This window comes from Microcaecilia unicolor, chromosome 10 (assembly GCF_901765095.1).
Source record: "Microcaecilia unicolor chromosome 10, aMicUni1.1, whole genome shotgun sequence".
NCBI classification, from domain to species: Eukaryota; Metazoa; Chordata; class Amphibia; order Gymnophiona; family Siphonopidae; genus Microcaecilia; species Microcaecilia unicolor.
Window position 1 is genome coordinate 89,074,847 of NC_044040.1, and position 15,552 is coordinate 89,090,398.

At 44.5% G+C, this 15,552-nt stretch overlaps 1 protein-coding gene across 6 annotated transcripts in view; it reads right to left on the reverse strand.

The window, feature by feature from the left end:
• The window catches only part of CNOT4 (CCR4-NOT transcription complex subunit 4), an 898,013-nt gene that overhangs the window by 372,631 nt on the left and 509,830 nt on the right, over positions 1 to 15,552 (reverse strand). For 4 of the 6 annotated variants that reach the window (XM_030215604.1, XM_030215600.1, XM_030215601.1 and 1 more), the window contains one exon: positions 10,587 to 10,742. The exons of the other annotated variants lie outside the window; for them this stretch is intronic. In XM_030215604.1, the coding sequence (XP_030071464.1) occupies positions 10,587 to 10,742 (156 nt within the window). The remainder of the gene's footprint in view (positions 1 to 10,586; positions 10,743 to 15,552) is intronic. 6 annotated transcript variants of the gene reach the window in all.

Here is a 15,552-nt window from a genome sequence, read left to right on the forward strand (position 1 = left end):
CCTGGCAAGTAGCATACGTCTCGTCTTTGAGACACTACTTGCACTTCTCAGGAAGATGATCCGGCCCAAGACACATCCGTCGATGCGCCCGAATGACCTGCAAAGCAGGAGGCGCCGAGGCAGGTGGAGACCCACTTGATGCATCACTGTACCCAGCGTGCATCGGTCTCTATCGGACTCAAAAATTGATCTCCTTTGGGCATCCCTGGCAAGTAGCATACGTCTCGTCTTTGAGACACTACTTGCACTTCTCAGGGAGATGATCCAGCCCAAGACACATCCGCCGATGCGCCCGAATGACCTGCAAAGCAGGAGGCGCCGAGGCGGGTGGAGACTCACTCGATGCATCCGATTGCAGCGGGTACAAGGCTTAAAGAGAGTGGTGTGCTGGAAAAGGCTCTCACAGCTCTCGAGAGCCATTTGTTAAGTTTTAAAGAATTTTGGGACTTTAACAAATGGATCCTAAAATGTGGGCTTGTTTTACTTTGCTGGCGAGAGAGAGCCCACAGATAACAATTTACCAGCACACTCTTATTTAATAAGAAAAAAGAAAAAAAGAAACTTATAAAGAAAAACTTATAAGTTTTGATTCTCATTTCAGGCACAGCCCCTTGTGACTCTGGCAATCACTTAACCTTTCCTTGCCTCAGGTACAAAAAGTACCTGTATATGTAAGCCACAATGAGCCTGCCATGAGAATGAAAAAATAAAGAACACCCAAAAGGGTAAAATAAAAAAGAGATTTAACTCCGAGGACCTGAAGAAAACACGAAGCACTAACGAACTCTGTGTCTCCTCAGACGCGGAAAAAGAAGAACTGAAGGGCGTGTCCGCACAGCGAGCGGGAAGATGTGTGCGCATATGCGCAGTGCGATCGCTCGCGCGACGGCACGCCGTAAAAGAGATTTTTAGATTTTGCTTTAAAATCCTCCGGGGCCGACGTGACGTCACCCACTTGTGAGAATATCAGCCTGCTTGTCTTCGGAGAAACTACAGTGCAGTAAATTTAAAACAAATCGGAGAAATTTTTTTTTCACCCAACGTGTAATTAAACTCTGGAATTCATTGCCGGAAAATGTGGTGAAGGCGGTTAGCTTAGCAGAGTTTAAAAAGGGGTTGGACGGTTTCCTAAAGGACAAGTCCATAAACCGCTACTAAACGGACTTGGAAAATTCCAAAATCCCAGAAATAACATGTATAGAATGTTTGTACGTTTGGGAAGCTTGCCAGGTGCCCTTGGCCTGGATTGGCCCCTGTCGTGGACAAGATGCTGGGCTCGATGGACCCTTGGTCTTTTCCCAGTATGGCATTACTTATGTACTTATGTACATCTGCTACTCTCTCAAAAATATCTTCCTTCAATGCTGAAGCTCTGAGCCATGAGTCAGCTGTTAGATATTGCTATCGCGGAGCCTCTAATAGCCATATCATAGCTGTCATTTGCAGCACGAATCATCTGCTTAGAAGAGTCTTCAAAATGTGCTAAAATCAACTGGAAAGAAGGTTTGCTAGCTTCTGATAATCCTTCCACTAACTGATTCAAGTTATCCATAATAGTATGTAAATATTGTACATAATGATAATTATGCACTGCAATGTGAGCAGCGAGCATGGAATTTTGGTACATTCTTTTACCCATTAAGTCTATAGATTTAAGGTCCTTGTTTGGAGAATAAGGAATACGGTCTTTAGATGTTTTGTTCTTCCTCATTGCAGATTTGACTATCAAAGAAACACAAGACAATTGTTGCTTGCCATGTCCTAAAACTTCCTACACTCAATATTTATTATCTGAATTTCGTTTCTTTCTTTACAACATCCATAAAATCCGCCCCTTTCTTTCCGAGCACTCTACCAAAACCCTCATCCACACCCTTGTCACCTCTCGTTTAGACTACTGCAATCTGCTTCTTGCTGGCCTCCCACTTAGTCACCTCTCCCCTCTCCAATCGGTTCAAAACTCTGCTGCCCGTCTCGTCTTCCGCCAGAGTCGCTTTACTCCTCAAGTCGCTTCACTGGCTCCCTATCCGTTTTCGCATCCTGTTCAAACTTCTTCTACTAACCTATAAATGTACTCACTCTGCTGCTCCCCAGTATCTCTCCACACTCGTCCTTCACTACACCCCTTCCCGTGCACTCCGCTCCATGGATAAATCCTTCTTATCTGTTCCCTTCTCCACTACTGCCAACTCCAGACTTCGCGCCTTCTGTCTCACTGCACCCTACGCCTGGAATAAACTTCCTGAGTCCCTACATCTTGCCCCATCCTTGGCCACCTTTAAATCTAGACTGAAAGCCCACCTCTTTAACATTGCTTTTGACTCGTAACCACTTGTAACCACTCGCCTCCACCTACCCTCCTCTCCTCCTTCCTGTACACATTAATTGATTGGATTTGCTTACTTTATTTTTTGTCTATTAGATTGTAAGCTCTTTGAGCAGGGACTGTCTTTCTTCTATGTTTGTGCAGCGCTGCGTACGCCTTGTAGCGCTATAGAAATGCTAAATAGTAGTAGTAGTAATAGTAGTTTAGTTGGTCTAACTGAATTAGGAGTTGACCAAATGGATATGTACAGGTGTTGAAGTATTTCATCTATAGGGAGCCGTAATACTCTCCTTATGAAGGTCATATAATGGACATATAATAACTCTTCCTCTCTACGATTCCCTAATGTGTCTGTACACACGAACCTTATTCTACCACATTACTGTATTTGTTCATACCAGAATTGGCAAACGCCTTTACGGTACTATGTAAGCCACATTGAGCCTGCAAATAGGAGGGGAAATGTGGGATACAAATGTAACAAATAAATAAAATAAAATAAATGTACAGATGGTATATAAATATATTTTTGTGATTGTTATCAGTGCCGGGCAAAATGGTAGAAACTATTACAAATAACAAAATTACTGAACCTATATATGAAAAGCCCCCACAGGTTTAATCAAAGGAAATCTTATCTCACCGATCTGCTACATTTTCTTGAAGGGGTGAAGTAAATAAATACATGGATAAAGATGAGCCAGTTAATATTGTATTTCTGAATTTTTAGAAGACATTTGAACAACTTCTGAGGCAATTAAAAAGTAATGGGATACGAGGAAGTGCCTACTGTAAATTACAAACTGGTTAAAAGTCAGAAAACAGAGAACAGGGGTTAAATGGTTAATATTCTCAATGGAGAAGGGTAAATAGTGGGGTTCTATGGGTATCTGTGCTGGGATCACTGCTTTTTCACCTATTTATGATCCAGAAACAGGAATAATGAGTGAGGTGAAGTGCAAAGTGATGCACAGAGAGACAGGTATCCTGATGCAAAAGGACCTGCAATTCAGAAACCCCCTAAAAGAGGTGATGAGAGCCTTGAGAGTTAGCACAAGGGCTAAAACAGAGCCTTGGACAACCAGAATGAGGTCCCAAGAAAGAAAGGACAAAGGTACCTCTCTAAGCAAAACCAAAGAGATACCCTTCTCCTTCTTCAGAAAGCTGGGTAATGCAGCAATCTGGACCCTCAGGGAGCTCAAGACCAGTCCCTGTTCTAGGCCTTTACAGAAAACCCAAAACATTGGGAACGTAAGTCCTCCAGGGAGATAGGAACCGCACCCTGCACCACGACTGAAACACATGCCAGACCTTGATATAAGCAAGGGAAGTAGAGAACTTCCCTGGAGTGAAGCAGGGTAGAAAGCACTGTGGGGGAACATCCGCACTTCTCTAATCGCCGCCTCTCAGTCATACCGTAAGCCAAAAGTGGTCCGGGTCCTCTATCTCAAACCGGTCCCTGCTGGAGAAGAACCTGACCCCCGGGTAGCAGAAGCTGATCCTCCACCAACAGACAGCGGAGATCTCCATACCAAGGTCTGCAAGGCCAACCTGACATCACCAGCAAGACCAAATGAGGATGATGCACAACCCTGTGTAGCAAGTGACCAATGAGGCCATGGAGGAAGACTTGGAGGGGGGGGGGGGTCCACTACCAGCCAAGACTGTACCAGGGCATCTATCCTGTGAGAAGCTGGGCCCCTCCAACGACTGAAAAGCGCATTGCGTTCACATTGGCTCTGGACACCAAGCCGAACTGAGGAGGCCTCCAACTGTCCACAAGGAACTGGAAGGCCTAAAGCCCCAGCTCTTATTCCCCTGGATCCAGGAGAGAGCGACTGAGAAAGTCCACCTGCACATTGTCTTTGCCTGCAATATGGACTGCTAAGAGAGCCTGCAGATGCATCTCTGCCCACTGACAGAGACTCTCTGCCTCCAAACCCATCGCCAGACTCTTGGTTTCACCCTGCTAGTTGATGTATGTTGGCCAACAGCACTCTGACCGCTTTCCCTTCCAAGAGTTGCTGAAATTCCTGCAGAGCCAGGCAGACCGCCCTGGTCTCCAGGTGGTTCATGGACCAGGCAGGACACCTCCTGGCTTGACCAATGCCCTGTGCCACACACCCAAGACAGCGAGCTCCCCAAACAAGGAGTCTCACATCTGTGGTGACCAGCTGAGAAGGATCCAGAGGGATCCCTCTCAAAAGTTTCACAGAAGTGTCCCATCAGACCAGACTGATCCTTGCCCTGGAGTTGAGCAGGAGGGAACGATGGAAGTCTTGAGAGGGCAGCACCCACCAGGACAACAGGGCTTGCTGTAGCGAACACATGTGATCCATCTTCCATGGCAGTACCTCAAGAGCTGTAAGTAATCCCAAAATGCAGGATCTGGGAGATCGCACAACCAGTGCAACACTGCCTGGAGCATGTCTGCCTGCCCCTCCGGAAGAAAAACACATTCCTCTGGCTGTGTCGAAATGGACCCTAAGATACTCCAGGGACTGAGACAGGGTCAGATGACTCTTGGGCTGGTTCACTACCCAGTGCAAGATCTCCAGGAGAGAAATGACCTGTGAGGAAGCCAATCTGGCCTCTGAAGCTGCATCAACCCAAAACAGCCAGTCAACCAGATGGTGATGAAGAAAATACGACGCCAGAAGTATGTAGCCACCACCCTTATTACCTTAGAAAACGTGCAAAGTACCTTAGCCCAGCCAAAGGGCAAGGCTCGAAACTGAAAGTGCCACCCCAACACACAGAAGCGCAGATATCTCTTGGAGGATGTCCAGGGAAGTTAAGAACTCCCCTGGACACGCCGAGGCAATGAATGAGAGAAGCGTTTCCATCTGGAAGCACTAGAATCATAGACAAGCAACCAACCTCTTGAGGTCCAGAATGGGGGGGTGGGGAGGAGGACCCACCCACTTCTGGACGATAAAATAGATGGAGTACCTGGCCAGACCACGCTCTGCTGCAGGAACTGGTTCCACCGCTCCTATATCGCACAGCTGCTGAAGGGTAACAGAAGCCTTGTACTTGAGCCGAGCCGCAGGGTGAGGTCATGAAGGTGTCTGGAACCGGATGGGCAAACTCCATGGAGTACCCCTCTTCAACCAACTCCAGAACCCCCTGATTTGATGCAGATCCACTCATTTCAGAAGACAGAGAGAGCCTGCACCACAAACAAGGGGCACTCTCATTGGGCAGGCCAAGTGGCCGTAGTCCTGCCTGAGGACCCAGTTCACTTGGGGCCTTGAAAGGACCCTTACATTAAGGACCTACTCTGCTCCCCACTTTGGCCAAAGGGCGTATAGCAGACCTGAAATGGCCCACCTACTCACCCCCACCCCCTCTTAAGGCCAAGGATAACTGTGACTTTTGGGCATCTCAGGGAGATGGAGAGCTACTCCTCCCCCTGAATCCTTCATCAACTTCTCCATTTCATCACCAAAGAGCAAGCAATCCCGAAGGGCAGCTGAATCAAAAACTTTGTAGATGTTGAACCCACACCCAGTAGAAAAGCCACAACCAACAAAGACCCCTGATGCTGCCACTGAGCGGGAAGCCAGACTAACCATATCAAACAGAACATCTGCCCGAAAAGGCCATCCAAGACTACAGGCAAAAAAACTCTAGGGACGCAGGAAACTGCTGGAACCAACGCAGCGTGGAGCTACCCAAACCACTTTGGACAGGTACAGCTGTCAACGGCGTAATCGACGTAACCAGAGAGTCCATCCTCGGGAAGACCCAACACATCTCAACCTCCTGAGGAAAGGCATAAAAATGACCAAGAGCCCAGGTGATCAAGAGGGGACCATCTGAGAACTCCTATTCCACACTCATCAAGCAGTTGAAGGCTTTATGGAGTGGAAAATTCTTTGGAATCCAGACCTCACGGAACAATCAGATCCATTCCATAGTGCTGTGACTCCCCCACCCCCACCCCACCAAGAGGATTAGGGTTAGGGCTATGATTAGGTCCCAAAAAGGGACCGATGCAGCGTCTGCTTAACCAACTGGGTCATATTCTGGAGCCAAAAACCACCAGCGCCCCTAAGGGCCCCACCAGAACCCTCCTGCCGAGGGACATGGAGTGGACAGGAATGACCAGGAAATTTCTCTCTCTCTCTCTGTCTGGGTGAATTACGAGATAAGACAGAGTTCTAATTGCCAATTTGTCCTGGCAGGAACAGTGTACGAGAGCAAAGTATCCATTTTAGCTGGGGGGGTGGGGGTGGAACAGCACATATAAAATGGTCACGGAGAGAAAGGCAATCAGATTGAAATGATCCCCAGGCAGACATGCGCTGGTCTGCCTGAGAGTCCCAGCCTACCTTGGGGTCCAGGGTACCAGCAACTCTGCTGTCCCTGCTCTCTGGGTGTATCTAGAGAGAAATTCCCTACTTAGTACTTTACAATAGCATTAGCCCCTGCATGAAGATAGCCAGGCCAACTGAATTAAATTTTTTTTTGTTGGTATATGTGCTGCCAAAGTGAGCACTTTTGGAAAGCCTGGGATCTGCAGGGGGAGTCTGTGGACAATATATCAAAACAGTGAACATGCAAGAGGGGTGGGGGGAAAAGGGACCTGCATACCTCAGGCAAGGCCCCACAGGACTGAGCCAAAGTCTCACACAGTGGTAATAAGTGGAACTGGGAGCTGCGGAGCCAAGTTCAGAGCTCAACCAGGTTCGGTCCTAAGACTGTGATCTGGGAGTTGTTATTAGGCTCGACCACGCTATATGGCCGCAGCCAGCAGAGCGGGGAACTAGGCCAGGGACAGGAGCACCGTCAGCATAACCTACCACCTACTGAAAGTAGAGAAAAATACTGGACTGTTCCAGGGAGCACCTCTGTTTATGCTGGTGATGTCACTGGCAATATTTGGTTTTCTCTACCTCCACCTGCTGGTAAGAAAGGATAACACCCATTGGTTCAGAACAGTGAATCTGATGCAAAGATATGGTATTATGTCTAGTCATTATGTGACAAGTTCTTATGTTAATCAATATAAGTCATAACTCAAATAGAATGAAGACACCTCAAAGGGAAATAAAGGACATAAAATGCATAAGGTATTCAGGACCAAGATCATGTAAACTTCTAAAAATGAAAACTGGCAACTCAATCCTTGCTTTATCAGCTGAATTAAGGATGAAGGACACATGCACTGTTGCTCCCCACCCCAACATTAGATTCACCTCCGCATTTTGCAGGACTAGTGATCTGTATAATTTTCTGGCAATGTAAAGTTTCTGTGCGCCCTGTACATGCACAGCTGAAAAATAATACAGACTGGCCAGGTACATAATACATTCCTATATTACTTTAAAGAATGCCTACAAGTTTAACACATACCTCTAAGCAGGCACAAAATAACCTAATTTTGAGACACAGTCCCTCAAATAACTGAGTTAGGTGGTTAAGGGGGCAATTCTATAACTGGGCGACACAATTTAGGATCCTAGATGCTGCAAGCTGATTGCTAATTCTATAACGGAATCTGGGATCTAAAATTCTGTTATAGAATACTAGTGTAAATCAGCATCAAATGTGCCTACATACAGATGCACCCATTTATACTATGTCAATAGCAAGCCTAAGTGGGCATGCCTAAACATGGCGATTTAGCGTGTAACTTAAAATATTCTGTAAGTTACATGCACAAACATTGGTCCTGCCCATGCTCCCCTTACATTTAGGATTAAGAAAGTCATTTATAGAATAGCACTGATGGACCAATGCCCAGAACCCAAACGTGGGCATTAGAGGCAATTAGCGCCGAACTAGCACCCTCATTACTGAGCGCAGAATAATTAAAGGCCCTAGCAGGGGAGACAAGTGCACCAAAGATTAGCATAAATAGCATGCTAATGAAGTCCCAATGCTCAGAGAACAGCGAACAAAACAAAGTTGCCTTATCGCTGAAAAAAATGCCAGCTCGGAGCAGGCGCTAGGGTGTTTGAAGAGAGAATTTCTCATGATTCTTTAAAATCTGCTATTTTTTTTTTTACATAATTTGGAAGCAGAAAGAAGCCCATAGAAGACCCTAAGTGCTAGTAGTCAGACAATTATGTGCGAGTCAGAGCAAACCCAAAGTGAAAGCACACATTGATGCATCTTTCCTGCATTTAAATATAAGCATTTCAAGTTTTAAAAAAATTATATTTAAAGGCGCAAAAAACACATGTGCTTCACTTTCGGGTTTGCAAGGCATACCCGCACAGGAACTGAGCTTACCGCAAAACTCTGTGCATGTGCCAAGCGTATTTCCCCCTTGCTTTTGGTTTTACAGCACACATGTAATTTGAATATCATTTCCTTTGAGCATTGGCAAGCTAGGTTTCTACGTTGTTGGCTTATTGCGGGAGTTCTGAGCATTGGCCTGTGTGTGTTCAGCTAGTACTTACCCATGTAAGTGCTAATATCCTATAAATTTATGCGCAGAGTGTGTATATTTAGGTACCATGTAGGTAGAATGAGGGAGCAAATGTACATGTATAACTTTTCCTATTTTATAACAGTAGCTTGAGTTAGAAACATTATAATCATGCTAGTTGTGTATACTATTTAAAAATTAACTCATGAAAACATGTATATAACACACCACCCAAATACCTCTTTTATGAAGCCATATTAAATTTATGTATGTTATGAATTTATGAGAATAGTTTTATGCTGCTGAGAATTCACTTAAGCACATGCAGCCAATTTAAACAGGTTACTTCCTATGAGTAAGAATTAAACACTAATTCCATAAAGAGAAAGTAGTACAGCCAGGGGCGGCCAGAGCCAGAGGGAGGGGGCACATTTTAGCCCCCCCCCCCAATGACCCCCCCCCCCGCCGCCATTGCCAGAACCCCTCTGCCATTGCCAGATCCCCCCACCAACGACTCTCCACCCTCCCACCCCCGCCGCCAACCCTCCCCCGCTGCCGTTGCTTACCTTTGCTGGCGGGGGACCCCACCCCCCGCCAGCCGAGGTCCGCTTGCCGCCTTTAAAGATATTTCTTCAGCTGGCGGGGGACCCCAACCCCCGCCAGCTGACCCGACGTCTTTAAAGTTCTTCTTCGGCCTCCGTGGCCGTGCTGTAGTTGATAGCTGTTCAATCCAGTTCGGAGTCTGACGTCCCAGCACGTTGTCCTGCATGTACAACGTCAGACTCCGAACTGGATTGAACAGCTATCAACTACAGCACGGCCACGGAGGCCGAAGAAGAACTTTAAAGACGTCGGGTCAGCTGGCGGGGGTTGGGGTCCCCCGCCAGCTGAAGAAATATCTTTAAAGGCGGCAAACGGACCTCGGCTGGCTGGGGGGGGGGGGATCCCCGCCAGCAAAGGTAAACAACGGCAGCGGGGGAGGGTTGACGGCGGTAGGGGGGCCAGGGCAAAATCTGCGGGGGCCCAGGCCCCTGTGGCCCCACACAGATACGCCCCTGAGTACAGCTGTTAGAAGGGACAGGCAAGATGGACACCAGACCAAGGTGCCAGTATGTTTGCTGTCAACACTGGTGGAAATAAACTTGAGTGCAATACACCACTGGAGGAGCTAACTTCCAGGCCTGCTGAGACTTCCGACATCATCTAATACAATTACATTTCTGAGACAAAATGGAGGGCTACAAAAGAAATGTTGATACTCAAAATTAATATAAATAAGAGGCAAGCAGTTTTTTTGTGGGAGAGAAGTTCTAGAACAAAGAGAAAAGCGTTACAACTGGAAAGATGATTCAACAGCACCATGATGAGTGTTTCTTTATATGAAAGGGTAGTAGATGGTAAAATGCGATTTGAATTCCAAAACGTTTGGGACACAGAAAATCTTTAGAGGTGAGAAAAAAAGGGCAAAATAAGATATCACCCAAGGTTTACAGGGCTGCAGTAAGAAGGGGAAATGGGCATATTAGATAAGCCTGGGGAGTTCTATGTTTTCAGTATAGAAAAAGTTGAGAAAAGTAACTTAATAGTTAAGTAAAGAAACCAAAGAATAAATTAAGGTAAAAATGAAAAGTAAACAAAAGATATGAGACCAAAAACAAAGAAAAAGGAGAATAAGCAAATACTGTAATAGAAACTGGAGTATACATGTACTGCAAGTAGTAGTAAGAAAGAATATAAGTGCAATGAAATTGTGCAAGTGTAAAAGAGCAATAAAAGAGAAAAAAAAAAGAACATCAAGAATCAAAAAAACAGAGGAGGAACACAAAGAGAAAGCAAGAGTGTGAACTACCTCCTAAAGGAATAAAGGCAGCTCATTACCCAAAATCTGAGTCTGGACCATCTTGAGTCATGTGTTCAGGGTCTGGGCCATTGTCTAATACAGGAGGCGTTTTCCTGTGTTCCATCGTTAAGCCGTTGGTGGATTTGCTTGAACTCTGTAATGATGGCCAGGCATCTTTGTTAATACTGTTGGGTCTAGAAAAGGGGAGAGAATAAAAACAATAGGAAAGCAATGAAGAAAGTGATCTAAAACTGCAGCACAATGAGGAGAAGAAATCATGTGCAGAGAAAAATCTATAACACAATGAGCTGCAGCATGGTAATGATGTCATTTTTTAATATTTATTTTATTTAGGTCATGACTGGTTCCTTTTTTGTACTCTTGTCCTTTGCCCAATTCCCTCTGGGGTTGATAATCAGCTAAAGAGAACCAGATAAGCTGTTCCATTATCTTTAAATGGAAGTTGAGTGCAAAATCCCAAACCATAGTTTGATTCCCACTGCAGCTTCTTGTGACTGGGCAAGTCACTTAACCCACAAGTGCCCCAGGTACAAAATAAGTACCAGTATATAATATGTAAACTGCTTTGATTGTAACCACAGAAACGCAGTATATCAAATCCCACCCCCTCTCTCTTTCCCTGTTTTTTTTTAAATCATATCTGATTATCTTTGTACCAATGAATATATCTTCACTAGTAAAAAAGGCCCGTTTCTGACACAAATGAAACGGGCACTAGTAAGGTTTTCCTCGGAGAGTGTATGTTTCAGAGAGTGTTTGTGAGAGTGACTTGTGTGTGAGAGAGTGAATGTACGAGTGTGTGTGTGTGAGAGAGAGAGAGTGAGTGAGTCTGGGTGCGAGTGTGTGTGTGAGAATGAGAGTGTGTGCAAGTGCGTATGTGAGAGACAGTGTGAGAGAGAGTGTGTTTCACATAGATACAGTGTGTGTGAGAGACAGAGTGTGTGTGACACACACTCTCTATGAGACTAAGTGTATGAACCATGAGAGTGTGAGAGTGACCGTGTGACACATAGAGAGTGAATGTGATAGTGTGAGACAGTGTGTGAGAGACAATGTGTATGAGAGTGAGAGAGAGAAAGTGACTGTGTGAGAGAGAAAGTGTGTGTGTGACAGAGATGCCCCGCCCCCTCCCTCCCTCTCTCTGGTGTCTGAGGTTTACTGTGCAGGACGCTGAGCTCTGGCTGTGCTTCAAGGAACTGACTAATCCTATTTAATAGAATGCACCTCCAACATTCTGAAGCCGAGAAACCTCGTGTGGTTGGTCACTTCTGCTTGTGACGAACCCGGAAGTGTGTGATGTCAATTCTGGAGATGGATACAGAGAGCAGGAATGCCTCAGCCATGCAGTCAGCTTCAGAATGTTGGAGGTGCGTTTTATTATACAGGATATGGCTTTCTGAGGCCTGCTATATCAGTAGCAAAGTTAACCAGACAGTAGCAGAAACTTGCCACCATATGGTTATCTTTAAGCCCCATCCCGAGAATAACTCTTGCTCCTCTCTAAACATAAGTTTACTACCCGCCCATCTTATCCACACACACATTTAAATACTGCAGTCAGTGTTACCAGGATACCAGTGTTGAATATCTAGGTACAGACTAGCCACAGGAAGTTATTTAGGTAATGCTGATATTCAGTGCAGAATATCGGGAATACCTGGAAATGATATCCAGATGACTTCAAGCTCTGCCTTAGCTCCAGCCCCTGGCACTATTCAGATAGCCAGGGTGGTCGGAGATCATTTTCAGCAGTATTATCTGGATGCTGCCTCTGAAAATCACTGAATATTTTCAGCGGCATGTTGAGCATCTGGGTGGCAGCGACAGTTACCTGGCTAACTAGCTTTGAATATCTCTCTCTCAAATTTATATCAGATGGCAAGAATTCTGGATAATTTCCTTAGTTGCCAAGACAAAGTAATTTCAATATCAATCAACTCATCTTTCCTTCTCTGACTCATGTACAGCCTTCACAATCTCAAATTTGATCTCTACTCCCAACCTTTGAAACTTTATCCAAATCACCTCCCTTCATGCAAATTCTGTTTTTCGGACATTCTTTTCTCTCACTTGCCTACATTTTGCCCACACTTTACAATTTTCTGCTTCCCCCTTGCTTCTCAGGTTACCACCTTTCAGCTCTTTTCCTTTTCTTCCTTCTATTACCATCTTGTTGCCTATAGATTTTAATTTTACCTTCCCTTTCACTGGTGCCTTCTGTTTAACTTCTCCTTTCTTGCTCCTTATGCTTCAGGGCCTGATAAACATGCTGCTGAGCAGCCGGAAAACTAGTTATTTTTGTCCACAATCTTTAAAATACATTTCAATAGCAACTAAAAACAAGTTAAATCTAGCCAGCTATCACTGTGTCTATGGATATTAGGCTAAGCATGCTCCTCTGATTTGACCTCACCCCGGATCTGCCTAGATTTTGGGCAGCATAAGTAAGTTGAAAATTTCATAAGAACATAAGCGTAGCCATACTGGGCAGTGTTGCCAGGCGGAAAAAAATTTCCACAGCCAAAACCAGCCACAAAACCGCACAAAGTCATTTACATATGAACGACATCATTAATAAATATAAATGAGGTCATTTGCATACAAATTACATCATTAAGCCCGCCTCCGTGGGGCTTCTATTGGCTGCGGCCACGGGAAAACCAGCCAACCCGTGCCATGCAAAAAAAAAACACGGCCAGCAGAAAACTCGCGGTGGGGCAAAAAAAAGCCGCCCAAAATCCCGCAACCCGCAAGCGGTGTGAAAAAGCTGCAGCGGGTTGCGGAAAGGAGCCCAATTGGGCGAGAAACCCGCAGCCCTGGCAACTTTGATACTGGGATAGACTGAAGGTCTATCAAGCCCAGTATCCTGTTCTAACAGTGGCCAATCCAGGTCAAAAGTACCTGACAAGATCCCAGAACAGTAAATCAGATTTTAGGCTGCTTATCTTAGAAATAAGCAGTGGATTTTCCCAAGTTCATCTTAATAATGGCTTATGAACTTTTCTTTTAGGAAATTATTAAAACCTTTTTATTTTAAATATTTATTAGGTTTTATAATTATGCATCAACAGAACAATCCTGAATAGTAATTTTCCATCATTATCAGAAAATCAGAAGAAAAATAACAGTTATAACATATAGAAATTTCAGACCACATTGAAGAAATTCAAAGAATAGAAACTAATAGAGAATATGCTAATACAAGAAGAAATAAACATCTAGCTGGAATTAACGTTGACCCCAAGCAAACAAAACAATAAAAAAAAATTCTCCATAAGCTCTGAAAGATCACAATTGAGACAGGTCATAAAAAACATACGAGATCTAAAGCAGCTGAATCTTGCATTACAAGGAAACCTAAGAGTTTTGCTCTCAGGGGGAGGGTCACCTGCTTCAAACCAAGGAACTGTTTCCTACACACATCAGGAAAAATTCTAATCTTATAATTAAGGAAATCCACATTTTGAAAATGAAAATGCAAGTGCATAATTGAGTCTGTCTTGTGCAAAAACAAGAAGCCAACAAGGTTGAAGTCGAGTCACAAAATAAGTTTCCAGTATCCTGGAACTTCAAGTGTAGAGACCTCAGTTTGCATCTATTCCAGCAGACAGAATGTAAAATATACTATTCAATGGAAGCTTAGTATTTTCTGGAAAGTTCAAAACATCCTTTAGATATTTATGGAACACTTCTCTAGGAGCCATAGAGAAAACTCATGAAAAATTTAATATACGTAGTTCAAGGTTCTAGCCTTGCTTTCCGTAAGTTCCAGTCTCCGGTGTTTTGTCATTTTGGCAACTACTAAGGATGATTGTGAATTTTTAATATCTTTTACCTCCTTATCCAGAGAAACAACTTTTTCCTTCAGCATACTTGATTACCTGCGCTTTGGCCACAGACTGTGAGGCAAACTGTGTGAAGATTCCACAGAGCTTGTGCAGAGTCCCCATTACTTGCTAAACGTTCTTCTAGAGTGACAACTACAGGCTTTACCAGGGGAGGAACAGTAAAAGATGGTAAGGGAATCTCAGCAATCCTCCTCCTCTATCTAGGAGATCATCCAAACCCCTAACCCCGTAGACTCCAACACTGTTCCCACTGACTGGATCAGCTACCTGGCTGAGTGCTTCCCCCAGGGATAGGACCATCAAAACAGGTCCCTCTCGCACCTGGCTCCCCGTTGCATCTGGCTTCCAGTTGGGGTTTCGAAAAGCTGGTGGCAATGGTGGAGACGTGCGGTGGTCTCTGCCCCACCCGTTGCAGCAGTAATGCTTGGAGATGGCTGAGCTGCAGCTATGCACTGCTCCACAGTACGTTGTCCAATTCCATCAAGACTGGTGTCAAGGTCAGAGGGGGATTCCTCACTCTTCCCAGTCACTTAGGCATCAAAATTAAGGTAAATGGTCTATAAAGCAAAATTGTATAGGGAGAGGTACTCAGAGCACTACTACAGCGTGTCAGTGTCAGTAGCCATCTTGGATCTCCGATCAAAACCTTGCTTAAACCCTATTCTATTTTATCTCAGTTTTGTATACTGCTCATTTCCAAAAAAAGGATTCACGGCGGAAGGAAGCTTTCCACAAAAAAAGGAAATAAATAATTTTCAAACACAATCTGACATCCACTATATAGTTCAGCTTATTTTCAAATAGAAAAGTTTTTACAGTCTTTCTAAAAAGAAAATAAGTTGACAAAGCCTTCAAAGACTTAGGCAACTTGTTCCAGAATTGAGCCCCCTGAAAACAACCCTCAAATACTTATCTAAAAACCAAACACCTTTTATGGTTGGATAATGTAAATTACGAATCCGATGAAAACACAAATTTCTAACAGACAAAGGGATCTCAAGTAATGTTGCAGGTCCTTCTGAATTCAAACCAAAAATCAATTTATAAACCAGGCACATCCTTTTGGATTTTATTCGTTTATGTACCCCTCAACCAATGCTAATTTTTCATTTAAGATGAGACAGTATCAAAATGG